Source organism: Loxodonta africana, chromosome 25 (genome assembly GCF_030014295.1).
Source record: "Loxodonta africana isolate mLoxAfr1 chromosome 25, mLoxAfr1.hap2, whole genome shotgun sequence".
NCBI classification, from domain to species: Eukaryota; Metazoa; Chordata; class Mammalia; order Proboscidea; family Elephantidae; genus Loxodonta; species Loxodonta africana.
Window position 1 is genome coordinate 56,209,596 of NC_087366.1, and position 26,633 is coordinate 56,236,228.

The 26,633-nt window shown below is 39.2% G+C and overlaps 1 protein-coding gene across 1 annotated transcript in view; it reads left to right on the plus strand.

Annotated features, from left to right (window-relative positions):
• EPRS1 (glutamyl-prolyl-tRNA synthetase 1) overlaps positions 1 to 26,633 on the plus strand; it is an 85,766-nt gene that overhangs the window by 14,919 nt on the left and 44,214 nt on the right. Inside the window, exons 7-15 of the mRNA XM_003419879.4 lie at positions 2,018 to 2,144; positions 2,888 to 3,080; positions 4,891 to 5,062; positions 11,199 to 11,432; positions 12,688 to 12,772; positions 13,369 to 13,428; positions 19,211 to 19,321; positions 23,936 to 24,072; positions 25,067 to 25,274. Of these exons, the coding sequence (XP_003419927.2) occupies positions 2,018 to 2,144; positions 2,888 to 3,080; positions 4,891 to 5,062; positions 11,199 to 11,432; positions 12,688 to 12,772; positions 13,369 to 13,428; positions 19,211 to 19,321; positions 23,936 to 24,072; positions 25,067 to 25,274 (1,327 nt within the window). The remainder of the gene's footprint in view (positions 1 to 2,017; positions 2,145 to 2,887; positions 3,081 to 4,890; positions 5,063 to 11,198; positions 11,433 to 12,687; positions 12,773 to 13,368; positions 13,429 to 19,210; positions 19,322 to 23,935; positions 24,073 to 25,066; positions 25,275 to 26,633) is intronic.

Consider the following 26,633-nt stretch of genomic DNA (forward strand, 5'->3'; position numbering starts at 1 on the left):
CCTAAACATGTAACAGCTTATTAAATATTAACAGTTAATGTTTAATATATTAAATTTGTAGTTCTTTAAAAGCAATAGGAGAAACATTTTTTTTTACCCCAGGAAGAATTTTAAATATAAATACGAAAACACCGGTAAATAGAAAGGCTTACATTTTATTTGCATTTTGAGATTCTTAGGCTTTCATTTAATAAGAATTTGTATTTGTACCCTGAGCAATCCTTTCCATTAGTAGTAGAAGTTATGGCAGGATTATTTAAAATTATTTTTTTCCCAAATAAAGGAAAGGAAACCTGAGAAGTCCATTTCCAATTCAGTTCTTTCCATTATTAGCAGGTTTTCCAACTCTTCTCGTTCTTGGCAGCCTTAGAAAATAATATTTGAATAGCTCATAGGGGAGAAGGCTGCTGTGGCTGATGGCCACTAGCCTGGGACTGCCCCATCGCTCCTCAGGGTGGGGGTATCTCTGTCCTTGCACACCTGCCATGCCAACTGAAGCCCACTGGACACGTTTTGTAAGAGAGCCCTTCCAGTAATCCTACTAATATCATAAAATGCTTTTCGTTAAAGCAGTTAGCCTGATTCAGAGACTTAGCAAGCTACCATATTTTGCAAATGAGGTAATTATTTTTTCCAAATTTAGTTTAATTTCAGATTTTGTGTTGTATAGCCAAATTCTTACCCATCTGTGGTAAATGGAAGGTGTAAACAATAGAAACTGGCAGATAAGGAAACAATTTTGCTTTAGCTATATATTTAATAGTTCTTTGCAAGCTAGTTCACGAGCACCGTTAGCAGCAAGATCAGTTTTAGAATCCACAGTTTCTCTGCTTTTAGAGGTTTGCTGATAGAGGTGGCGAAGTAGAGGATAGGTAGAAGGAGATGGAAGAGAAATGACGACTCTGGGAATTTCACAGATTTGATCATTACACGATTGTTTTTGGACTGAGTGGAAAGCGGTCATAAATAATACCTTACAAGGTTTAATTCCCATGGACATTTTGGGGCCCTCCCGCCTGATACTCGGTTCCTACCCACTTGATGTGAGAGGCCACGGTGGTCCCATTGGGAGGTGACCTTAATGACTTGATAAAAGCCACTTTTTTAGTAGCAGCAGTTTATAGCTGTGCCATTTAAGGATTTGTCCCTTTTGAATCTTTTTATATTTTCTGTCACTGTGAGCTTGGAGAGTGAGCTCCTTGTGTTTATTATTTACTATCTGAGATGTTTTTCTGCTCTAAATTTTGCCAATATCAAAGATTATGCTCTTGATTTAACACGTTTTTGGAATTTGAAATACAAATCAGTGTTCAGTTTCCCTTAACATTCATAATTTTGATCATACCGCCTTATACTACTAAAGAGTTCTTTAATTATTATTGAAAAAAACATTTTTTTTTCTTTGTCTTACATGGAAGGCCAGAAGACTTTTTTGCACTTTATTCTTAGCTGACATATGTGTAGTACCTGCTGTGTGCAGACAAGACACTCGCAAGTGCTTTACGTAGAGTAACTCATTTAATCCTACTAGTCCTGTGAGAAAGGCTCTGTATTTTCCATTTTACAAACTAATGAAACCCAAGAAAAATACAGAGTTTATTTAGTAGTAACATATCAATATTGGTTCACTAGTGGGGACAAACGTACCCTCGTAAGGCAAGATGCTGACACGTGGGAAAGCTGGGTACAGGGTACACCGAAACTTTCTATATTACATTTGTACCTTTTCTGTAAATCTAAAACTATTCTAAAATAAAAGATTTATTAAGAATAAACTCTCTAAGTTCCCAGTCCTGTGAGAAAGGCACCACTTCCTCCATTACAATTGTAATCTTTTAAAATTCTTGTCAGGGTCAGACGTTCTATCTCGGTACTTTTCGTTAGAAAAGAAAAGATGACTGGAATACCGATTAAAAGGATTTCTGTTTTGTTTGTTTGCATCTCCTCAAAAGGGTTAAGTATAAGAATTTAGTCAAAGCATGTTAATGAGTTTCTTTGTGCAATGTTTTTGTTTTAGCTACTTACATATCGGGCACGCCAAAGCTGCTCTTCTGAACCAGCACTACCAGGTGAACTTTAAGGGGAAACTCATCATGAGATTTGATGACACAAACCCTGAAAAAGAGAAGGAAGATTTTGAGAAGGTAATTAAAATTGTAGTGGTGACCCTTTGTCAGAAAAGCTCATAAAAATTAGAGGGTGACCCGATACCTTCATGGTGTGAAGATAAATCAGGTTTGTTCTCCCAGTAGCTTTTTCCTCATTTGTACGTTCCATATCTGGATCTAAGCCAAGAAATATGGAGCTCCCGGACCAAAAAACCCGAATTATTTTTCTCTTCCCTAATTGTTCTAAAATTAACATGAGTGCTATGTTTTCCTGTAAGCACCAGCTTCTTAAATGAAATGGTCACTGGAGGCAGGTTTCTTTTTTGTCATAAAATTTTAAATTTGTGAATGAAACAAAAACTAAATAGGTGTTGGGAAATGGGATGGTTTCCTGGCCTCTTACAATCGTCTTTATTCAGAAGCACTGTGACATGATCTAAGAGGGCAAATAATTGTCAGAGCAGTAACAACTGTTTCCCAAGTAAGGAAAGCGCCTTTACGACGTCTGCTTTCCCTGATGGAAATGTGGAGGTGGATATAATGCATATCTATCACGCTCTGTCTTTTCTGACCCTCTTTAAATTCACGTCTCCTTCTCTCCTAATTTGCTCCTTAAGAAGTAAGAGAATGGAGCCAGTGTAATACGACTTACACAACCATTTTCAAGCTGTATGAGACTTGGTGGTGTAGTGTTACGTTGCCCAAGTGCAGCATCGAGGATTGAAGGTGCACAGAAGGTGCCAGGAGTCACCTGACGGTTATTGTGGGTCTCACTGCAGGTCATTTTGGAGGATGTTGCAATGTTGCATATCAGACCAGATCAGTTCACTTACACCTCCAATCATTTTGAAACTATAATGAAATATGCAGAGAAGCTGATTCAAGAAGGGAAGGCTTATGTGGATGACACTCCTGCTGAGCAGATGAAAGCGGAACGTGAGCAGAGGATAGAATCCAAACACAGGAAGAACTGTAAGGCTTATTTAGTGTTTTATGTTTTAACGGATACTCTTCTTGTATTCTGCCACTTTATAGAACATGATTTCTATGAACGACACTTGTTCGGAACACATTTGAACATATGATTCATACATTAAATTATCTCTTAGAAATCTTTTTCCTTTCTTTCACCTTTAAATCGTCATGACTTTGTTAGCATCACAGTTGTTCGCGAAGTGTGTGTGCCCTTAGGATCTCACCGATTATGGGCAGTCTTTGCACTGCATTCATTCCCTTGGAATCATTCCCTCTGCAGCACTTCGTAGTCTTCCCAACAACTACTTAGCCTTCCTAAAATGTCTGATGATAATGTTATTAGCCCCCCAGTCTTTCTTTCAGTGTGTGGATAAACGTAAATGTAATAAGCTTGGTACTGCCCTGTCTCTGAAATATTACTTGACACAAATATCTTTCTTACTCGTCCCCTGAGCTTCTCACCTGGGCTTTGTTCATTCAGTCCGTTGTGTTGCCAGAACTGCCACACTACTTACTGTATTTAAACCTTGAGTGTCATACCTGGGAAGTATAGTAAATTCAAGTTGTTAGAGACATCTTTCTTTTTTTTTTTCAGTCTCATCTACATTTTCGAAGATCATTAACAACTGGACTTTTAAACCTAACTTGATTGTGTGAGGGCCGATGATATATCTTCAGTAGTTTCCACAGAGTCATTGTTTAATAGCTCGCTTTTATCTATGTGAAAACCCTGGTGGCATAGGGGTTAAGAGCTCGGCTGCTAACCAAAAGGTCAGCAGTTCAAATCCACTAGGCGCTTCTTGGAAACCCTATGGAGCAGTTCTACTCCATCCTGGACTCAACGGCAACGGGTTTGATTTTGGTTTTTCTCCATATGGGTCCCAAAAACCAAACCAAACCCAGTGCCGTCGAGCCGATTGTGACTCATAGCAACCCTATAGGGCAGAGTAGAACTGCCCCACAGAGTTTCCAAGGTGCGCCTTGTAGATTCGAACTGCCAACCCTTTGGTTAGCAGCCGTAGCAGTTAACCAGTACTCCACCAGAGTTTCCCTATATGGGGCAGATCTTTGATATTCTGACATAGATAGGACTATTCTTGTGTGCCATTAAGTCAGTTCCAACTCAGCGACCCTATAGGCCATACATAGTTACATAGGATATAGAGTTCTTTTTTCTAGGATTAAATTCTTTTCTTTCTTGTATCACTTCCTTGTCATGCCTCATTTTCTTATTCTGAGTATCTTGCTTCTCACTGGGGTGACTGGAGGGGCTTCCAGGGAGCCCACAGGCTCAGGCTCTCAGACCAGGCTGTGTTCTTCAGCTGCAGCCCCCATGGGCTGGACGGACTAGTCTGTCCCCAGGCATGGAGTGGCAAGGGAATAGCCTGCTTCTGCATCAAAGACACAGAGTTAAATTTGAGGGTGGAAAGAAGGGAAAAGAGGGGCTGGCCAGGAGTGCCATACGGGAAAACGAGAAACAATGAATGAGAGGAGCCTTTAGGCCTTGTACTTCCCCTCTTACCCTTAGCTGATATTGTATCGATGGGATGTATTTGACTTTACCTCTTAAACATATTTATAGAGTACATTTCCTAAATGTGTTGAGAAACTTTTTTTTTGTTAAAAAGTGATACATTTGCTCTTGGTATCAGATACTGAACATATTACAGTGTTTTAAACTGATAGAGTGTGCTTATATAAAATAAGAACTTGAAAATTTATATCAAATTACAGGACAATTAAATTAATTTAAATTGAACCAGATTAGTAATACACTGGATAAACTGATATAACTATCATTTTATAGCTATTGAGAAGAATCTACAAATGTGGGAAGAAATGAAAAAAGGAAGCCAGTTTGGTCAGTCCTGTTGTTTGCGTGCAAAAATTGACATGAGTAGTAACAATGGTTGTATGAGGGACCCAACTCTTTATCGCTGCAAAATTCAGCCACACCCAAGAACTGGAAATAAATACAAGTAAGTATTTCAGTATGCTGCGTAGCCTTTGAAGCTTTCACTTTGATCCTCTCTGTAAATACATAGTAGATCCTGGCGGAATAGTCAAAAGACCGGGGTCCATGTTCATCCACAGATTAACCGGCCAGGCAGCACTTAGTCTCTCAGGGCCTCGGTTTACTCACTGACAGTGAAGGTTACATTAGATTAGAGGTAGTCCCCGATTGACAGCTGGGGTCCCTCCTGATGACTCAGCTGTAAGTCGGTTCTGACATTGAGTCAAATGCCTCATTAGTTTTATTTGGCTCTGGTGTAAGTTGAATACCTCACTTGTTTTAGTCACTTTTGAAGTATGCTTAATATCTCTTTTTTTTTTTTAAATAATATTGTGTTTTAGGTGAGAGTTTACACAGCAAATTAGGTTCCGTTTTAACAGTTTTTATACTGTTCCATGCTGTTTGGTTACGATTTTTACAATGTGTCAGCATTCTCATTATTTCCATTCTGTTTTTTTCTGTTTCCGTTCATCTAGCTTCTTTTCCTCTCCTTGCCGCCTCATCTTTGCTTTTGGGTAACTGTTGACCCTTTGTTCCTCATATAGTTAATTGCTTAAGGGAACACAGTACTCATAGGTGATACTGTTTATGTTATAAACCGGTATTATTTGGCTGAAAGGTGACCTGCAGAAAGAGCTTGAACTCCAAGTTCAAAGATATGTTAGGGCGATAGTCTCAGGGATTCCTCTAGTCTCTATCAGTTCAGTAGGTCTGGCCTTTTTTAGGAATTTGAGTTTTCTTGTACATTTTTCTCCAGGACCTTCTATTGTGTCCCTGGTTAGAATAGTCAGTTGTGGTATCCAGGCACCATCTAGTCCTACTGGTCTCAGGTTTGAAGAGGTTGTGGTTCATGTGGGCTGTTAGCCCCATGGACTAGTTTCTTCTTTGAGCTTTTAATTTCCTTCATTCTCTTTTGCTCCCTATGAGTAGAGACCAATATTGTATCTGAGATGGCCACTTGCAGGCTTTTAAGACCCCAGACACTACTCACCAAACTCAGATGTAGAACATTATCTTTGTGAACTGTGTTATGCCATTTGGCTAAGCTGTCCCCCGAGACTGTGGTCCCAAGCTTTTTGACCTAATAAACCAATCCTGTGAGTTGTTTGGATATGTCTGGGAAGGGTCTGTAACTGTGCCCCCTGTGTGGTTTGTTATGTATGTGAACATATATGCAGCACACACAGCCGTGTGTATACGTGTGCCTACAGATACACCTATGCGTGCATTTACTCACAGAGGCCTTCCTGTACGCATATATGCATCCATACCTACCTATGTAACCACATACATATTTTTTGGTTGTTTTCACTGTTGTAGCAGAGTTGTATATGTTCTAGCATTTACTGAAATTGTCCTTTTTTTCTCTTGGACTTCTTAGTGTCTTTATTTACCTTGGCCAAGTTGTACTGACTCCACCCGTATTTGGGATTGCCTTTCCTGTCACCAAAAGTAATAAGTGCCTACTATATAGAAGTGATTCACCCGCCTTCTCCCTCCCATCCCTGGTAACCACTGAAGAACTTTGCTTTCTCTGTGTTTATCTGTTTTTGACTTTTTAGAATAATGGGACCATATAATGTTTGTCTTTTTGTGATTGACGTATTTCACTCAGCATAATGCCCTCCAGATTCATCCATGTTGTGAGATGTTTCATGGATTCATCACTAGTCTTTATAGTTGTGTAGTTTTCCATTGTATGTATGCCCCACAATTAATCCCTTCACCCGCTGATGGACACTTTGGTTGTTTACATCTTTTTGGTATCATGAATAATACCGCGGTGAACATAGGTGTGCGTATGTCTATTTGTGTCTCTGTTCTTATATCTCTAGGATATTTATTTAGAAGTGGGATTGCTGGATCATAAGGTATTTCTGTTTCTAGTCTTTTGAGGAAGCCCCATACTGGTTTCCATAGTGGTTGTACCATTTTTCAATCCCACCAGCGATGTATAGGAGTACCTCACCCTCCACAACCTCTCCTGCGTTTGTTGTTTTCTGATCATTGCCATTTTTGCAGGGGTGAGATGGTATCTTATTGAAGCTTTGATTTGTGTCTCTCTAATGGATCACGAGCATCTTTTCATGTACTCATTGGCTGCTTAAATGTCCTCTTTGGCGAAGGGTCTGTTCATGTCCTTTGCCCATTTTTTTTGATTGGATTGTTTGTCTTTTTGTTGTTGAGCTGTTGACATTTTCTGTATGTTTTAGAGATTAGACCCTTATCAGGTAAGTCATTGCCAAGGATTTTTTCCCAGTCTGTAGGTTTTCTTTTTACTCTCTTGGTAAAGCCTTTTGATGAGCGTATTTAATTTTTAGGAGATCCCATTTATCTAATTTATCTTCTGTTGTTCATGAGTTTTTAGTTTTGTTTGATAGATTGTTTATGCTGAAAGTTAGGTCCCCTAGTTTTGACCATGTGTTATCTTCCAGAAACTTTATAGTTTTAGCTTTAACATTTAGGTCTTTGATCCATTTTGAGTTAGTTTTTGTGCATGGTATGAAGTATGGGCCCTGATTCATTTTTCTGCATATGGATGTCCAGTTTTGCCAGGACCATGTGTTAAAGAGACCGTTTCTTCCCCATTGAATGGACTTTGACCCTTTGTCGAAGATCAGCTACCCATAGATGGATAGATTTATTTCTGCATTCTCAATTCTGTTCCCTTGGTCTATATGTCTGTCATTGAACCAGTACCAATCTGTTTTGATTACTGTGGTTGTTTAGTAAGTTTTGAGATCAGGAAGTGTGAGGCCTCCTACTTTGTTCTTCTTCAATATTGCGTTAGCTATTCAGGGCCTCTTCCTTTCCATATAAAGTTGGAGATTAGTTTCTCCATTTCACTAAAGAATGTTGTTGGGATTTGGATTGGGATTGTATTATATCTATAGACTGCTTTTGGTAGTATTGACATTTTCACAATGTTAAGCCTTCCAGTCCATGAGCATAGAATGTTTTTCCATTTATGTAGATCTCTTTTAGTTTCTTGCAGTAGCATTTTATAGTTTTCATGTATAAGTCTTTTATGCCCCTCGTTAGATGTAGTCCTAGGTTTGTTATCTTTTCGAGGGCTATTATAAATGGTATTGATTTCTTGATTTCCTTTTCAGAGTCCTCCTTGTTAGTGTAGAGGAACCGAACTGATTTTTGTGTGTTACCTTGTACCCTGCCACTTCGCTGAATCCTTCTATTAGTTCCAGTAACTCCTTTGTTAAGTCCCTGGGATTTTCTGTGTAGAGGATCATGTCATCTGCGAATAATAATAATAATAGCTTTACTTCTTACTTTTCAATTTGTATATGCTCTTTATTTCCCTTTCTTGCCTTATTGCTCTAGCTAGGATTTCCAGTACAATACTGAATCAGAGCAGTGATAAAGGATATCCTTGTCCGTTACCATTCTCAGAGGGAATGCTCTCAGTCTTTATCTGTTGAAAATGATGTCGGCTCTTGGTTTTCACATGTGCCCTTAATTATGTTGAAGAATTTCACTTCTGTTTCTATTTTGCAGGGAGTTTTTATCAGGAAAGGGTATTGGATTTTATCAAATGCCTTTTCTGCATTGATCAAGATGATCACATGATTCTCTTCCTTTGTTTTGTTTCTGGGGTGGGTTACGTTGATTGATTTTTCTCATATTGAACCATCCTTGCGTCCGTGTTATGAACCCCACTTGATCATGATACATATGTTTTTTTCCTTTTGATATGCTGTTGAATTATGTTGGCTAGAGTTTTGTTGAGAATTTTTGCATCTATATTCATGAGGGATATAGGTCTGTAATTTTCTTTAAGTGGTGTCTCTGCCTGGCTTTGGTGTCAGGTTTATGCTGGCTTCATATAGAGTGAATTAGGAACTATTCTTTCCATTTCTCTGTTCTAGGAGCGTTTGAGTAAAATCGGCGTCAACTCTTCCCTGAATGTTTGATAGAATTCTCCAGGGAGGCCATCCGAACTAGAGATTTTTTTTGTTGTTGCTGGGAGTTTTTTTTTTTTTTTTTAATGACCTCTTCAATTTCTTCTTTTGTTATGGGTTTGTTCAAATTTTCTACCTCTATTTGTGTTAGTTTAGGTGGGTGGTGTGTTTCTAGAAATTTGTCCATTTCTCCTAGGTTTTCGAATTTTTTGGAGTACAGTTTTTCATAATATTCTGTCGTGATCCTTTTCATCTCCAGTGGTCTCTTGTAATGTTACCCATCTCATTTCTTATTTTGGTTATTTGCATTTTTTCGTTTTCAATTTGGCCAATGGTTTATCGGTTTTATGGATCTCAAAGAAACAACTTCTAGTCTTTATTCTTTCTGTTGTGTTTCTGTTTTCTATTTTGTTTATTTCTGCTCCAATCTCTATCATTTTCTTTCTTCTGGTGACTGTGGACTTCTTTTGCTGCTCCTCATCTTTTTTTTTTTTTTTTTCGTTTTCATTATTACTGTCTTTTTTTAAATCAGTATTTATAAATTCAATATTTGTCTATGGGGGTTGGAACATCACATATAAATTTACCCATACCTGTTGCCGTCGAGTTGATTCCGACTCATAGTGGCCCTACAGGATAGCGTAGAAATGCCCCACAGAGTTTCCAAGGAGCGCCTGGTGGATTTGAGCAGCCGACCTTTCGATTAATGCTTAACCACTATGCCACCAGGGTTTCCCATATAAATTTAGATATATTTTAACATGAACATATATACATAAAAAAATGCAAATCATTAAAAACTTTACTCCAACAATGAAGAAGAATTGATCGACACTGGCATTTTGTCAATCATGGTAATAAGTCCACTTGCGGAAGTTTCTGAATTATCTGTGGGAATTGGGATGGGTTTCTAGTCAGAAAATTAGTGAGAGTCATCTGTGTGGTCCTTTTCTTTTTTCTTCATGTAACATCTCGCTGCTTCCCAAATCTGCTTTAGCAAAGTAAATCATAAAATCGAACATCTGCGAGTGAACACCTGAGGATGAAAACGTCAGCAGATTATGTACCGCAACCTTGTATGTGGCACACGTTACCCATGATAAGATGTACAGAAAAACAAAGTGGGTGTTTGACAGTGCAGTTGATAGTAACTCGAATACATTTAAGCCGGGAACTACCTGTATTTCTAAGGTCACTTCTGTCTGTAAGAGTGATAGGAATAAAAGCTTAAGAAATATGAAAAGCATAAGAAAGCATCATGTGTTTTTGATAGTTTTAATTAGTTTCAGTGTTTGTTTTCAGATTAACCGATTTTTTTCTTTAAATAGCTACCCCTGCAATAGCTTATTTTATAAAGTAAACCATAGTATATATGTTTTTGTAGCATGAAGAAGTCTACTGCATGCTGAATTCCAACCCCAAAAGAGATGTTGGTGAATGTAAATGATTACCTGGTTAGTCAGTATGACTGTCTTTAAACTTTTGGGTGTGGATGTGTGTGTCCGAGTATAGACAGACACATGTATGCAGTTACACGTGTATAAATATGCCCATTACTTTTACCAGGGTGATTACTCTCAGTTTTGCTAAACAGATACCTTGGATACATTTGGAAAAGTAAATTTGGAGACACGTTTTCAGCAGCACATAATTGAAAAGCGTAACGCAGTAGCATCTTAACAAAATCAAATCTTAAAAATTAGAAGACATAATAACGTAGTATATTTTTTAAAATTCAGATGACAGCAGTATGTATGTGTGTATATTATTTTAGCAGAAATTGTTTTTAAGACAATTCCATCTTCAGATGGAATTTTAACCTAATAATTTTCTTTTACTTGCAGAAAGCGAAAACACTGTGTTCTTGAACGCATTTCACTCAAGTGTTAAAGCCCTTATGGATTTACTTGATTGAGGGATTACCAAAGATACTCAAAAGCTAAAATCTCTCAAATGTATTATAAACGTGTAGTTTATTGCTTCTTACCATTATATTCACTGAGCGTTACAGAAATATGATTGTAGAATTTGCCAAAACAGTACACAGTTGTGTGTTTGATAGCAAACAAGCTTTTTGTTTGACTACTGAGTGGATAAGTGATTCATTATTCTCAAAGGCTGGTCCAAGGTGGAAAGGGTGAAATGTTTCATGTCGATTTTCAAAAATTTTCCTTTTTTTCCTAGCGTCTATCCGACATACGATTTTGCCTGCCCCATAGTGGACAGCATTGAAGGTGTTACACATGCCCTGAGAACAACAGAATACCATGACAGAGATGAGCAGTTTTATTGGATTATTGAAGCTTTGGGCATAAGAAAACCATATATTTGGGAATATAGTCGGCTAAATCTCAACAACACGGTTCTATCCAAGAGAAAACTCACGTGGTTTGTCAATGAAGGCTTAGTAGATGGATGGTATGTGTAATGTTACATGAAATTGATAGGAAATAAGAATATCAGTGATATGTAAACTCCCTTGAGGGTTAGGGAGTGTGGTTGGGAGGAGCTGGAATGGGTAGGCCTGTAGGGTTCCCTGTCTCTAACTTCTTTGCAACCAGTACGTTAGGTTTTCCTCTTTTGTCATAACAGAACAAATGTGGCGTGCCCATTGCGAACCACGGCACTCACAGGTGGAAACCACCCATGAGGGCACATCCCCCACAGAGCTCAGCATTTCATAAAAAGTGGCTGTGGTTTTTGTCCTCCATGGATCTGTTTACCCTGTACACTCTGCCGAGGTGCTGTTTTTTTCAGCCAGGCCCCAGGAAGGCCAGCAAAGTCTGAGCTGAGGTGAGGCCCTAAGTGGTCTGCGCTCTGTATGAGGCTCTGCCTGGTGGCACAGTTGCCCAGATGACTCAGCACCTGGAAGTTTGGAAACCTTTGTAGCCTATAAATAACTTATATAGGATTTTTATGAGATAGACAAGAGTATAAAAATGAAACTGGTCTTACAGCCCGGTGTCTGTGTATGTGAAATGTATCTGTTCAGTTGGGTTACCATTATAAGTCTAAGAGAATTTTTTTTTTGCCTGAAGTAACAAGACTGTATATATTAGTTTATATGCACATCACATAATAGTGACTAAGGTATATATTAAGAATATGTCAAATAAATAAGTAATGTATTTTATACTGTTTTACCGTAGAGCTGAATTTGATAAAAGGCAGGTTTACCTTGAGCCCCATATAACAGGTTTAGTTATTGACGTTTGCAGATCTCTGAAGAATATTAATAACTTAGGTATATGTATTTTTTACAATCTGAAGGAGTTTATAAAATATATTCATGACATGGATGACACCAGTGATTCCATTTCTTATCTGATCTTGAGTGTTTGTTTCATAAAAGGCTGACCAGAATGTATGAATGCATGGGTTTTCCATATGTGAAGATGTCACCAGTGTGTCCTTTTTCAAATGGACTTTTACAATATATTTCTAGTAGTGCATTTATTTCACTGAGCAGTATTTGACTAGTAAGGAGGTTTCCTCTTCCATGAACTTGGGCTATCTGGTATTGTGAGCTCTCCAGTTAGTACCACCAGCTCTTAGTCCAAATATTTAAAAAGCTGGGTAATTTATTATTCATTAAGTTATTTTGTACTCCTTGCATCTACACATGAAAAGAAAAAAAAAACTCCTCAGTAATTAAAAATGTCCATATTCTCAGGGATGACCCCAGGTTTCCTACAGTCCGCGGCGTGCTGAGAAGGGGGATGACGGTGGAGGGACTGAAGCAGTTTATTGCTGCTCAGGTCAGTTGTGCTTTCTTTCCCAGCTTCTCTGTTGGACTTTTTAAGTGTCTGTTAATATCCATTTAGTTTTTATTACTCGTTTTTGTTCTCTTTCTGCCCCTTGTTTGCTCCTTATAATAACTCACTCTAAAAACTCAGTGCCGTCGAGTCGATTCCGACTCATAGCGACCCTAGAGGACAGAGTAGAACTGCCCCGTAGAGTTTCCAGGGAGCACGTGGCGGATTTGAACTGCCGACCCTTTGGCTAGCAGCTGTAGCACTTAACCACTAAGGGCAGAATTAAAAGTATGTTTAGCACTGTTTACAATAGTGGAAAACTGAGAATGTCCTAAATGACTGACCTGTTGTTGGACAAAGCCAGCTGTGCTATTTTTTTACCCAGTAAAATGGTTTAAAAAAATCCCAAACAAGCAAAAAACCTCAGTCAGCACGGTAATCAAATTAATTTGTATACACTAACCTTTCTATTTCAGTGGACATATACCTACAGGCACTTACTGGGTTTATTTCTCTAACTATGCTTTACTTGTAATAAAAAAAAAAAAAGTTCTAATAATACTTCTTGCCCAGTGAATCATTTTATTAATTTTTTCTAGGGCTCTTCACGTTCAGTTGTGAACATGGAATGGGACAAGATCTGGGCATTTAATAAAAAGGTACATGTTTTAACTCTCAGTTCTCTTCTCATGCCATGTAGAACTCATTAGTGTGCTCACGGTAGAGAAACATTCATGAAGAATATTTGCAGACTTCCAGGAAAATGGAATGATTTCCTTTTTTAAAGATATAAAAGTTGTTAAGCCTATTAACTATCCCAAACAAGTCACACTGATTAAAACAAACTTGGAGTTGTGGGGAATGGTGGTAGTTTTTTTCCTTAAATCTTTTATGAATACTCTGCATTTCATTTTTCTGCTTTCAAGCTGCGAGCTCTCTGTAAGAAGGTATCACTTAATGCTTTTATTTGCCTTAGTGCATAGCTTTTAGCAGATTCTGTGTTATAACCCTGGATATATGGCTATGAAGCACAATCACATTTATATAAAAGACTTGCTTATGCAAACTCATTGAAAATGCATTATTCCTAGCTTTAAGAAACATGTCCTCTGGTTTTCTTAGTGGCAAAGGGAAGATCTGGCTGACTCCTTTCTGTGTTCCCTTGTGTACTGAGAGAACATAGAGCTTTATTATTACGTATCTCATTGAGTTGTATTAAAGGTTCATTAACGACATTTCCTGTGTCTTATTGAGTCACAGCTCTTTTTTTTTTTTTTTTTTTAACTGTTTCTTAACTGAGAATCAAATGAGGAATACTGCATATTGATACTGTTAATTACTAATTGGAAGCAGATGCTTAGACACTATAATAAGGCAAATCACAAAAATGCCAAGTTTTAAACTGTGGTTTCTGTGATTGTGTGCTGTGAATTCTCTTTTGGGGGTTGCTGCTTGATTGTGCTAGTGCTTTGCCGCAAGAAACAGTTGCTTGTCTCGCATGTGTCTTGAATTTCTTTTATTTAGTCTTTTGTGATTAGTCAGCTTTTCGGTACATAAAGGAATTACTAATTGGTTCTTTCTGTTGCTGCAGTTACTGATAAATACTAATACAGTTGACAGGCAAAGTTAACATGGGTACACTTTTCATTAATAATCCAATTTTTAGAGGTTCTAATTTTTAATAAATATATGAAATATATTTCACGACAGTCTAATAGTTCTGTGGGGTTTGTGAAGGTGAACAGCACACTTTCCAATCTTCCTTCCCTCCATTTTTCTTCCCCTAGAGAAACCCTTTCTGTTCTTTTAGGTGTTTAGATACTGGTGTTTATCACCGCATCTCTAAATGAGATATGCATATTGTTCCCTCTTGATTTTTAGTTTTAGCCGGTATCCGTTGACATCCCACTATGGAAGATAAGGATTTAGATCTCTTACTTTTTTGCGTAACTTTTTGCTTTTCTTGTAGTTAATTGTATTGTTTTTTCTCATTTGTTTAGCTTTTTGATTCAGTCTTAAGTGCTTCACAAGTTCGTAAATTTTCTTCCAAGATGCTCGGATGCCTCAGATAGCCTTTCATTGTCATCTAGGGATGTCAGCAGTGCCACTGTGTTGCTCTGATCCGACCTAGCTTGGTGGCTTTTGGACTTCTGAGGCTCAGCTGTCTTCCCAGGCCTCTCTCTTCATCAACATCCTGGGGACTCCCTTTGCCTCTGTCCTGTGATGGACATTGAATTCCCCTGTACCTTCTCATTTCACCATCTTCTTGCTTTGCTGTAGCATATCCTTTCATAGTATGGGACCTTGTATATGACCTGTTTTATCACTGAATATTATAGAATCTTCTCTTTGTACCTACCGTTCTGGAATTTCATGCTGATGTGCCTTGGTGTGGGTTTGTTTTCATCCATCCATCAGAAGAACAGGTGGCTTCCAGGGTGAAAACTCATGCCTAGGAAATTTTCTTGAATTCTTTTTTTCTTTCATTTCTTCTTATTTTTTTCCCCCTTACTGTGTTTCTTTCTTCTCTGTGTGTCTCTCTTGTGCAGATTTTGGACCTCCTGGACTCATCCTATCCTCTAATGTTCTTAACCTCTCGTTTTGTATCATGTCTTCTGGCTCTTTCTGATAGGTCATCCTACCTTTCTGTTAAGATTTTCATTTATGCTGTCATATTTCCAAGATTTCTCTTTTGCTTCTCTCCTCATGTTCATGTTTCACGGTCATAATGTTAATATTTCTTTTATTTTCCTTTTTACGTCTCTTTCCTCTGGTTGTTTGTTTTGGTTTCTTTCAGTCGTCTTAAAGGCAGTTGTCAGGTGCCTAGCTAGCCTTGGTTATCTGCTCATGTTTAGTGCGGAGTATGAAAAGTGATTGGAAGCTCTAAGTATAAGAGTTGGGCTTGTCCCCGAGCTTCGCTATAGGATCATGGCTGGGCCAGTTAGTTGGAGAACCGCATGCCGGTAACTTATCTCTTGGATCAGACAGTTTCCACTGGAAAAGTTTCTTTCATTCACCTCCCTGGCTGCCAGGACTTTGGAGCTGTGTGGGGGAAGACTGCTGAGGACATTACATCTGGTACCACACGCTCACTTAATCCCCTTGTTTTCAGTGCTGTACCTTCACGTGCAGGTATTCCGCGTGTCTGCCAGGATCTAGAGGCATTCTTTTCACAGAGTAAATTTCCATTCTTCTGCAGGGTAGGAAAGAGGTAGGTGCCTGGTTGTATAGCTCAGCAGAGGGGATGCTTCTTAAGCAAACTTTCAGCCATTCTTTAGCTGTCCCCATTCATCCCCTTGCACAGGTACCTGGCACTACCAGTTAAAAAAATAAAAATTTTTTTTTTGATGTTTTTCCAGTAGAAGAAGGGTTGTAGTTGATTCTTGGCTTTCTCCGTTGTTAATTTAGGGTTCCGTTTCCTCAGCTGCTGAGTCCGTTATCACTCTTCCATATGTTTTCTCAGCTTCCAGAATTTTGTGGCTGCTATCCCTCTCTCCTGTTCCTCTAATCCTTCTGGATGTGTGCCTTTAAACAAAACAAAATCCTTCCTGTCAGCTTTAGTGGCGATTGGGAGGTAGTGAAAGTAGGTGAGAATCTTCAGTCTGCTCTACTTTTCCTGAGGTCTATGGGGTCTGTAATCATTAAGTGCCATCTCATAAACATAGTCCCTGGAAACATAACACGTAACTCAGATTGGTAGTGAAAGTGAAATCATCCTGATGGTGAACTGTTTCTTACGGGCCTTTGTTACGTCCTCCTGTGCTGAAACCCATGCTCTCCGATCCTTGAGGTACAGTTCCCTTGTTAAAGTTCATGTTACTCACAGTCTCTGTTATTTTGTAGCCTACTGTGTCTTTCTTTCCACCCTCCGCAAATGGAATTGAAGTGTAGCATCAGTGAACTCAATTCAACGCAGAGGTGATGTGAAGTAAGCTTTAGGGGCAAAGCTGAACATTCTTTGTCTGCTCTCTTGCTCTTTGCAACTTAGCATTTTTTTTAAAGCAACTTCTACAAAAAAAAAATTAGCTGGAGCTCTTTAATTACATGCATCTTTGGATCAAGCTTTATTTACAGAGTGTATTATACATAGTAAAGAAAGGAGAAGGGAACGAAGGGGACAGTGAGTCCTGGAATGATTAGTGAGCTCAGTGTCCCTCTGAAAATACAAACCTTGTTTTCTTCATCTAGCTTTTCATCTTGACATGAAACTAACATATAATTTTTCTGTATCCTAGTTAAATGGAATTCTGTAGAAAAAATACTCCCTTGATAGTAGTAGGGGACAATTGAAAAAGCTCACTCTGCGTTAGCCTCACTGTCCTAATTTTCTTCTGCTGTTCTTGAGTGTTGAGATTTAAGCTTGAGCCAAGGCAGGAGAGTCAGAGCTTTAAGGTATTCGTTTCTGCCTCTGATAAATCCGGTTTTTGGTTGGGTCAACCTTTACTGCTTTTGTTTTTACATTTATCTTAGTATTTCAGTATTGTGCTAATGCAGCCTTATGTCCTCAACTCATCTAGTAAATTTAAGTATGTCCAAGACTTCTAAACCCCCCACCTCAAAATAAGGAAAGTTTTTAAATTTTTAAAATTAAACTCCAGTAAATAAAACAAATGTGTAGCTATTTTGGTTCAAGTGTGTCATCGGGGTCTGGATTCCTACTCTATTCAGCCCCGTTCCTCTCTTTTCCCCTCCAGCTGAACTGCCTTGAAATCCTTGGGGCTCTTTGGAGTGATTTGAAAACCACTGGTCCAGAGATTTTTAGACTTACACAGTTTTAGAGCTGAAAAAGGACTTTCAAGTCTTTTAATTCAAGGCTTCCCAAACTTTCCTGATTCTAACAGTCCTGTAGTATGCTTCTTAAAAGTGCAGATTTCCACCCTCCACTTCAGACCATTGGAGTCACAGTCCTTTAGTGTTGAGTAGACTGAGTGGCTCTCCTAACAGTTGCCCAAGCGATTATTAGTTAAGTGTGAGTGACAGTCTTCTGCTCTTTTTGTGAGGTCAAGAGACAGAGCTGCAGTGAAATGAAGTAAGTTTCCCAGGCAGGGTTGTCTTGTGGTAGCGTCTTTAAAGAAATTATGTCTTACAGGCTTACATACTGAACTGAGTAGCCACAAGTTAAATCTCTCATCATTCTAACCAAAGAGTAGAAGCTAAAAGAAGGCACCCTTAGCAACTGAGAATGACCTGCAAGCCTCAAGGAAAGAGTGAAAGTAAACTTGGAGAAGTCCTGACTTCAGCTGGCGCCTTAGTTGTGCTGTGAAATATCAGCAGAGAAGTAGGAGATGGGAAATTAAGTAGCCTTTCAGAATTTGCATGAATAACCCTCTGAGGGTGGTTTTTTTCTTAGAGTTCATTCAGAAGTTTCCACGATATCATTCTTTTCAGGAAGCCTAAAAATACCCTCAAAGCAAAACAAAAAGCATCCAAACAATGGCAACAACAACAACAAAAAACTCAGTGCAAAACAAAGCAAAGCAAACAGTAAAGTTTAATTAGCCATCATTTCTTGCATTCTTCCAATGGGAAAAAAGAACAACTGTTCCTGTACTTAGCTGTCTGACTCTGCATTTACTTGTATCTACATGTGTCTCCCATATGCTTTATATAAGGTCCTTATGTAGCACAAATGGTTTGCATTCAACTAGTGTCAAAACACTGCTGTTGTGTTTGGACAACGTGGATAATTTTAAAGCTTCAGAAGGAGATGCTGCCACTGTTTTTGGAGATGGAATAGCTTAGAGCATAAGGAGTATTCATGTAGTCAATCTGCATATATTTCTTGATTACAGGTCTCCACCAAGCCCTTGCTAGGAACTGGGAGTGCAGTAAATACAGACCCGACCCTGAAGCAGCTTGCAGACTACTAGAAATATTTTCTCTTGTTTATTTTTCTAATTTATGAAATTGCCTTATTATAGTGACCTAATGCTATTCTTTTGGGTTTTTTTTTTTAATGCTATTCTGCTTTTGGTGTCCATGTGTGGCGTAGCATGTACTATAGAAAATGATACTGAAACACAACTATTTACATTCCTTTAAAGTGGGCTTCTCCTGCAATACAAAATCGAATTCCACATCTACCTGTAGGATTAAAATATAAACCCACTGGATAATTTTTCCTCACTTTCTAATACCAGATCTAAAAATTACTTTTAAAATATTTCTAATATTATGCTTTAACTAATTGGTTGTTTCCCACCTGCCAGTAGCTATTTTTAGGCAGGATCTATAAATTCTTCATAGAGTTTTGATTTATGATTTTTTTTTTCTTTTTTCTACTTGGCAATTAAATGTTAGAGACAGGTTAACAAGTACAGCAAAAAATGAGCAAATGCAGTAACAAAGAGAGCCGGTTGGTATTCCTGTGCTGTCATTTATTTTATTTGTGAAGTTTTTGGAAATATTTGAAGGTTGTAACCTGAGAATGGTTCATTGCAGGTCATTGACCCGGTGGCTCCACGGTATGTTGCATTACTAAAGAAAGAAGTGATCCCCGTGAATATTCCTGAAGCCCAGGAGGAGATGAAAGAAGTAGCCAAGCATCCAAAGGTCACCCCGCAGTTTCACTAATGTTTTTCTCTGTATTAAAAGATAGAACAGGATAATAAAAGTGAAATGTGCTTTGGTGGCAATAGGAATGTATTTGAGGTCATTTTCTATCCAGCATTATTTGTTAGGACTTGATACCAAATGAAGTAAAAGTGAATATTTTGTGCATTAGTTGCTGAGGAAATTCACTCTAGTATTAATGCCAACACGTCACACAGAACTGTTAAACTCAGTTGACGCCTATTCCTTATTCTACAGAGATAGCACACTAACGTGTAATAAGAATGTATCTCTTCCTGGAGTCATTCTGGAGCCCTGATGGCGCAGTGGTTAAGGGCACAGCTGCTAAGTAGAAGGTCGGCGGTTGGAATCCACCAGTTGCTCCTTCGAAACCCTGTGAGGCAGTTCTGCTCTCTCCTACGGGGCCGCTATGAGTCGGAATCCACTCAACAGCAACTGGCTTGGTTTTTTGGCTTGGAGTCATTCTGAATGACAAGGCATTATAATTCGTTCTCTTATTCTTAATTGAAAGCTGAGGCACATCTTCTATTAGCAAGCTTATCCACTACCCGTCTCCTTTGTCTTTAAGGCACAAAGCGTTAGACTTACTAATAATGAATCACCACTTGAACCCAGAGTCTGTCACGCTGCCATCTGCTCTATTTTGGAAAGTACCAGTGAAGTGAAAACGTCACCTGTCCATCTAAATTCAGAATGTGAATCTTAAATCCCGGTAGCAGAAAGTTCTCTTCTTACTTAAGCTGTGGTTACCTTCTTGCATAGTCATGGCTGCTTGGTTGACAGTCTAGAAGCAAAAATAGGCCCTTTTATTCCACACTTGTAAGTTGTCTGTAAACATCTTCATCATATAAAGCTATGTTCATGGACTAACTCACATATAAAGAGAATATGCGCTGTGAAAGGCTATAAATATTCTCAAATGTAGTCTTATATGATTGTCTTTCTGTGTATGGCATTAGGTTTTTTTTTTTTTTTTTGAAGATTTAAGTTCTTTTTAGGGGAACCCTAATAAGACTTGAGAGGGGTGTGTGAGAGAAAGAGAGAAATAGATATTGGTTTGATTTGGCTCTGGCCTTGCCTTATATCTGGCTGACTGGTTCAAAATGGTGAATGGTGGTATGTGGTGTATCTTATCACCCGCTACGGCTAACATAAATGTGAGGCTTACTGAATGTTTTAAAATTTCGACAGAATAAAACTCCTTCAGGGTGCTTATTTGTTAAAATGACAGTTGTGTTCAAACAGCTTGAATGAAGTTACTAAATACTGCTCATTGTTAACCAAGACCTAATAGATTAGTAAACAGACTCTTAAGCTGTGCCTGGATCACTTAAATGGATCTGTGGAATTTCCACGGCTAACATCTCCCTCACAGAGTGGCCCGTGTTTAGCCCGTCCCGATTCTCTTGTTCTAATGGTTTAGGAAACAGACTCTTAAGCTGTGCCTGGATCACTTAAATGGATCTGTGGAATTCCCACGGCTAACATCTCCCTCACAGAGTGGCCCGTGTTTAGCCCGTCCCGATTCTCTTGTTCTAATGGTTTAGGAAACAGACTCTTAAGCTGTGCCTGGATCACTTAAATGGATCTGTGGAATTTCCACGGCTAACATCTCCCTCACAGAGTGGCCCGTGTTTAGCCCGTCCCGATTCTCTTGTTCTAATGGTTTAGGAAACAGACTCTTAAGCTGTGCCTGGATCACTTAAATGGATCTGTGGAATTTCCACGGCTAGCATCTCCCTCACAGAGTGGCCCGTGTTTAGCCCGTCCCGATTCTCTTGTTCTAATGGTTTAGGAAACAGACTCTTAAGCTGTGCCTGGATCACTTAAATGGATCTGTGGAATTTCCACGGCTAGCATCTCCCTCACAGAGTGGCCCGTGTTTAGCCCGTCCCGATTCTCTTGTTCTAATGGTTTAGGAAACAGACTCTTAAGCTGTGCCTGGATCACTTAAATGGATCTGTGGAATTTCCACGGCTAGCATCTCCCTCACAGAGTGGCCCGTGTTTAGCCCGTCCCGATTCTCTTGTTCTAATGGTTTAGGAAACAGACTCTTAAGCTGTGCCTGGATCACTTAAATGGATCTGTGGAATTTCCACGGCTAACATCTCCCTCACAGAGTGGTCCGTGTTTAGCCCGTCCCGATTCTCTTGTTCTAATGGTTTAGGAAACAGACTCTTAAGCTGTGCCTGGATCACTTAAATGGATCTGTGGAATTTCCACGGCTAGCATCTCCCTCACAGAGTGGCCCGTGTTTAGCCCGTCCCGATTCTCTTGTTCTAATGGTTTAGGAAACAGACTCTTAAGCTGTGCCTGGATCACTTAAATGGATCTGTGGAATTTCCACGGCTAACATCTCCCTCACAGAGTGGTCCGTGTTTAGCCCGTCCCGATTCTCTTGTTCTAATGGTTTAGGAAACAGACTCTTAAGCTGTGCCTGGATCACTTAAATGGATCTGTGGAATTTCCACGGCTAGCATCTCCCTCACAGAGTGGCCCGTGTTTAGCCCGTCCCGACTCTTTTGTTCTAATGGTTTAGGAAACAGACTCTTAAGCTGTGCCTGGATCACTTAAATGGATCTGTGGAATTTCCACGGCTAACATCTCCCTCACAGAGTGGCCCGTGTTTAGCCCGTCCCGATTCTCTTGTTCTAATGGTTTAGGAAACAGACTCTTAAGCTGTGCCTGGATCACTTAAATGGATCTGTGGAATTTCCACGGCTAACATCTCCCTCACAGAGTGGCCCGTGTTTAGCCCGTCCCGACTCTTTTGTTCTAATGGATTAGGAAACAGACTCTTAAGCTGTGCCTGGATCACTTAAATGGATCTGTGGAATTTCCACGGCTAACATCTCCCTCACAGAGTGGTCCGTGTTTAGCCCGTCCCGATTCTCTTGTTCTAATGGTTTAGGAAACAGACTCTTAAGCTGTGCCTGGATCACTTAAATGGATCTGTGGAATTTCCACGGCTAACATCTCCCTCACAGAGTGGCCCGTGTTTAGCCCGTCCCGATTCTCTTGTTCTAATGGATTAGTAAACAGACTCTTAAGCTGTGCCTGGATCACTTAAATGGATCTGTGGAATTTCCACGGCTAGCATCTCCCTCACAGAGTGGCCCGTGTTTAGCCCGTCCCGATTCTCTTGTTCTAATGGTTTAGGAAACAGACTCTTAAGCTGTGCCTGGATCACTTAAATGGATCTGTGGAATTCCCACGGCTAACATCTCCCTCACAGAGTGGCCCGTGTTTAGCCCGTCCCGATTCTCTTGTTCTAATGGTTTAGGAAACAGACTCTTAAGCTGTGCCTGGATCACTTAAATGGATCTGTGGAATTCCCACGGCTAACATCTCCCTCACAGAGTGGCCCGTGTTTAGCCCGTCCCGATTCTCTTGTTCTAATGGATTAGTAAACAGACTCTTAAGCTGTGCCTGGATCACTTAAATGGATCTGTGGAATTTCCACGGCTAGCATCTCCCTCACAGAGTGGCCCGTGTTTAGCCCGTCCCGATTCTCTTGTTCTAATGGTTTAGGAAACAGACTCTTAAGCTGTGCCTGGATCACTTAAATGGATCTGTGGAATTTCCACGGCTAGCATCTCCCTCACAGAGTGGTCCGTGTTTAGCCCGTCCCGATTCTCTTGTTCTAATGGTTTAGGAAATAGACTCTTAAGCTGTGCCTGGATCACTTAAATGGATCTGTGGAATTTCCACGGCTAGCATCTCCCTCACAGAGTGGTCCGTGTTTAGCCCGTCCCGATTCTCTTGTTCTAATGGATTAGGAAACAGACTCTTAAGCTGTGCCTGGATCACCTAACTGGATCTGTGGAATTTCCACAGCTCCCTCACAGAGTGGCCAGTATGTAGCCTGTCCCGACTCTCTTGTTCTGAGCTCAGTACAGTATCAGTTGCTACAGCAGAATGATTTTTCCCAAATGCACTGATGCATTTACTAAACAAATATTTTATTAAACACGTTGTTTAATGTTTGTTTCAAACCCTCTCCCTTATTTTTCTTTTGAATCCCATCAAACAAACCGAAGTTCAATAAAAGCGTATGTTTTAATCCCTAGATCTATTTTCTCCTTCATTAGGGAATGCTGGAAAGGCAGAATATTTACCCATACATACACTGGGCTGCCTCAAAACTTGTCTTCTAAAATCCGAAGGTCCACAGTTTCCTGCTGTGTCCTAAGGTGACACTGGCTGTCCTGTCGCGTCCTACAGCCACTGATTAGGAGTGAATGATTGTCTTAGGCCTGGAGTAGCCGCAGGGGCAGACCGCCTCCTCCGACCCTGTTAGCCTCCGTGGGGATTCAGACTAACCATCCTTACTCCAGTGCCAGTGTGACTGCTTACAGGGACTGTGCCCTATTTAAGTGCTAACAGTGGAGTTGGGGATCCATATATGTTAACTAAAAAAACGGAGGAAAATAAAGTGCTTACTTCCTAATACAGGAATGAAGTGTTAACAGTGTGGTCATGCAAGTAACTTTCTTTGGTTAAAGAGTAAACTGAATGAATATGTAAATTTCCATACTTGGTTCAGTAAGTTTTGTTTTCAGTTAACACTCTGCTTTTCTTTTTTTTAATCAGAATCCCGATGTTGGCTTGAAGCCTGTGTGGTATGGTCCCAAAGTGTTCATTGAAGGTGCTGACGCAGAGACCCTGTCAGAGGGCGAGACAGTCACATTTATAAACTGGGGCAACATCAACATCACCAGAATACACAAGTAAGAACTTTCTGTTTGTTTTCAAAGAATTATGGAAGAACAATGGCTTTTCTATTTATATATTTATTTACCTTAATTCAGACCTATTTGTGTTGTTGACTAGTAAATCTGCCCAGACATAGATACTATAAATCCTAGATAAAAATTTTTTCGTACGTATGTTGCAGTTTACTAATATGACATCAGGATACCTTTTGCTTCTGATATTAAAAACTACATCTAGCTCTAAAAAAGTAATTCTAATATTTTGTTGTTGTTAGGTGCCTTTGGGTCAGTTCTGACTCATAGCGACCCTATAAGACAGAGTAGAACTGCTCCATAGGGTTTCCAAGGAGCGGCTGGTGGATTTGAACTGCTGGCCTTTTGGCTAGCAGGCAGGCTCTTAACCACTGTACCACCAGGGCTCCTTTTTTCATCTAATTCTTATTATATAATTGCCTGGTATGAGGGTCTTTTGAATGGATTTGTATATATAACATATTCTTTATCCTAAAATTTACTTTAAAATTGATGGCTTAATGAGGAATTTGAACTTTATAGTAACTATAATGTTTTATGCTTATTATTTGATTACATAAATGGGAAATAGTATGCTTAAGATTAATTTATATTAACTCCAAAATCCTAGTTGCACAGTCATTACCTATGATTTAAAATAATAAGTGTTTTAAAATATATTTTAGATTTCATAATGCTGAATGCAGATGACTTTAAAGTTTGTAAATATGTACGTGTTCTTCATCAGATGTATGCGAGTCTCTTCTCCAGTGGATTATTAGGGTCTTGATAGCAGGGATTGTATTTTATTCCTCTTCTTAACCACCCCTCTAGCCCTAATGTATGTCTGCAATGTATTAAAAGTTTAAATCAATTTTTTTAAAAATTTTTTCCAAAGAGAATTTCTTATGAGCTTACTATGGATACTGTAGTGCAAAATAACGCATCTGTGGCAGTTTTGGCTTACTTTCTTTAAAAACTTCAATCTTACATCTAGAAACACAGATGGAAAAATTGTATCTCTTGATGCAAAGTTGAATTTGGAGAATAAAGACTTCAAGAAAACCACTAAGATCACTTGGCTTGCAGAGACCATGCATGCACTTCCTGTTCCAGCAATCTGTGTCGCTTACGAGCACCTGATCACAAAGCCAGTGCTTGGAAAGGATGAGGACTTCAAGCAGTATGTCAACAAGAACAGTAAGGTAGTCTTGGCAAAGAAACGGCATTTTATCCATTCCTGTTATGTAAACGTTTCTTTAGAATTTTAACCATTAATTTGAAGTGCTTATTTGGAAATATTTGTACTAGATTAACACATATCTACACATTTATTTTTTAAAATTTGGTATCCACTATAGAAAATTTGGAAAATATGGTTTCAGAGTACAAGCTGTATGTCACCTAGTAAAAAGAAAGAAGTCAGAGACGGTACCAGGGTTGAGGAGGAAGCGATGGCATTAGCAAACATAGACAAGACAGGAAATTAAGTTGATTTGAGAGAAGATGATGCATTCCGTTCAGGGAATGTTATATTTCAGGCATCACTCGGATACATAGGTAGACATTTCTAGATACTAAAAATAAAGCTTGAAGGTTGTAGCTAGAGTTGTTGATAATGAGTAATCTGCATAAAGATGGTAGTTGAAGCTATTGGAATAGATAAAGAACATTACTGAGAATAGACCATATAAACATAAAAGAGAAATTCTGAGAATATAATTTGGGAATCTGCTATGTTATAAGATATGGAAAAAAAGAAGTGGAACCAGGGAAGGAGCACACTAGTGTAGTCAGGATATTGCGTTGTTAAGCAGAGACCCCGGGGTAAGACTGTTTGAGGAGGTAAGTGTTAGAAGAGGGCCGTGGGCTACTGCCAGTGATGGAGAAGGTGGAGGACGGAGAGGAATCCTTGGTTTGGGTCCTGAGGAGGCCAGTGATGACTTCTGAGCACTGAGTACAGCGGTGGGTAGGAGCTTGCCTGAAGGGGTTATAGAAGCAGTAAATAAAGATTACACTTTAATGAACCTTGGTTTAAAAGAGAAGAGGATATTTTTACAGAGCTAGTGGATGGCAAGTTTTGTTTTGTTTTTTAATTGCTAAAAATATGTATACTAAGGAGGGCGGTATCAGTAGAAAGGAAAAGAGTATGAGGAGAGGGACCACTTAGGTTTTGCTCACTATTGTCTCGCTGTAAGTATCTGGCAAACTGATGTTCAGTGAGCACTTGGTGAATGAATGTGAGCAAGAGAGGTTAACTGAAACAGTTTTCTGGAAGAGAACGTAAAAGATGGGATGAAGAAATCAGGAAGAGCCTTTATGAAAGAGAAAGAATTCTTCATTTTGAATCAAGAGTAAAGAAAAGAGAGGGAAATTGAAGTCGCAATGAAAAGAGGGTCATCTGCTGAGATTGAAGGACCAGGAGAGGAGTTAAGAATTGGTTCCTCAAATAAAGGGGAAAAGGTTTTCGGAATTTGATTAAAATAAAAGGCTGCTTCAGCAGCACTGAGGGTCAGTAGCTGGTCAGCATTATTTGTGATGCACTAATCAGTGGTTGACTGATG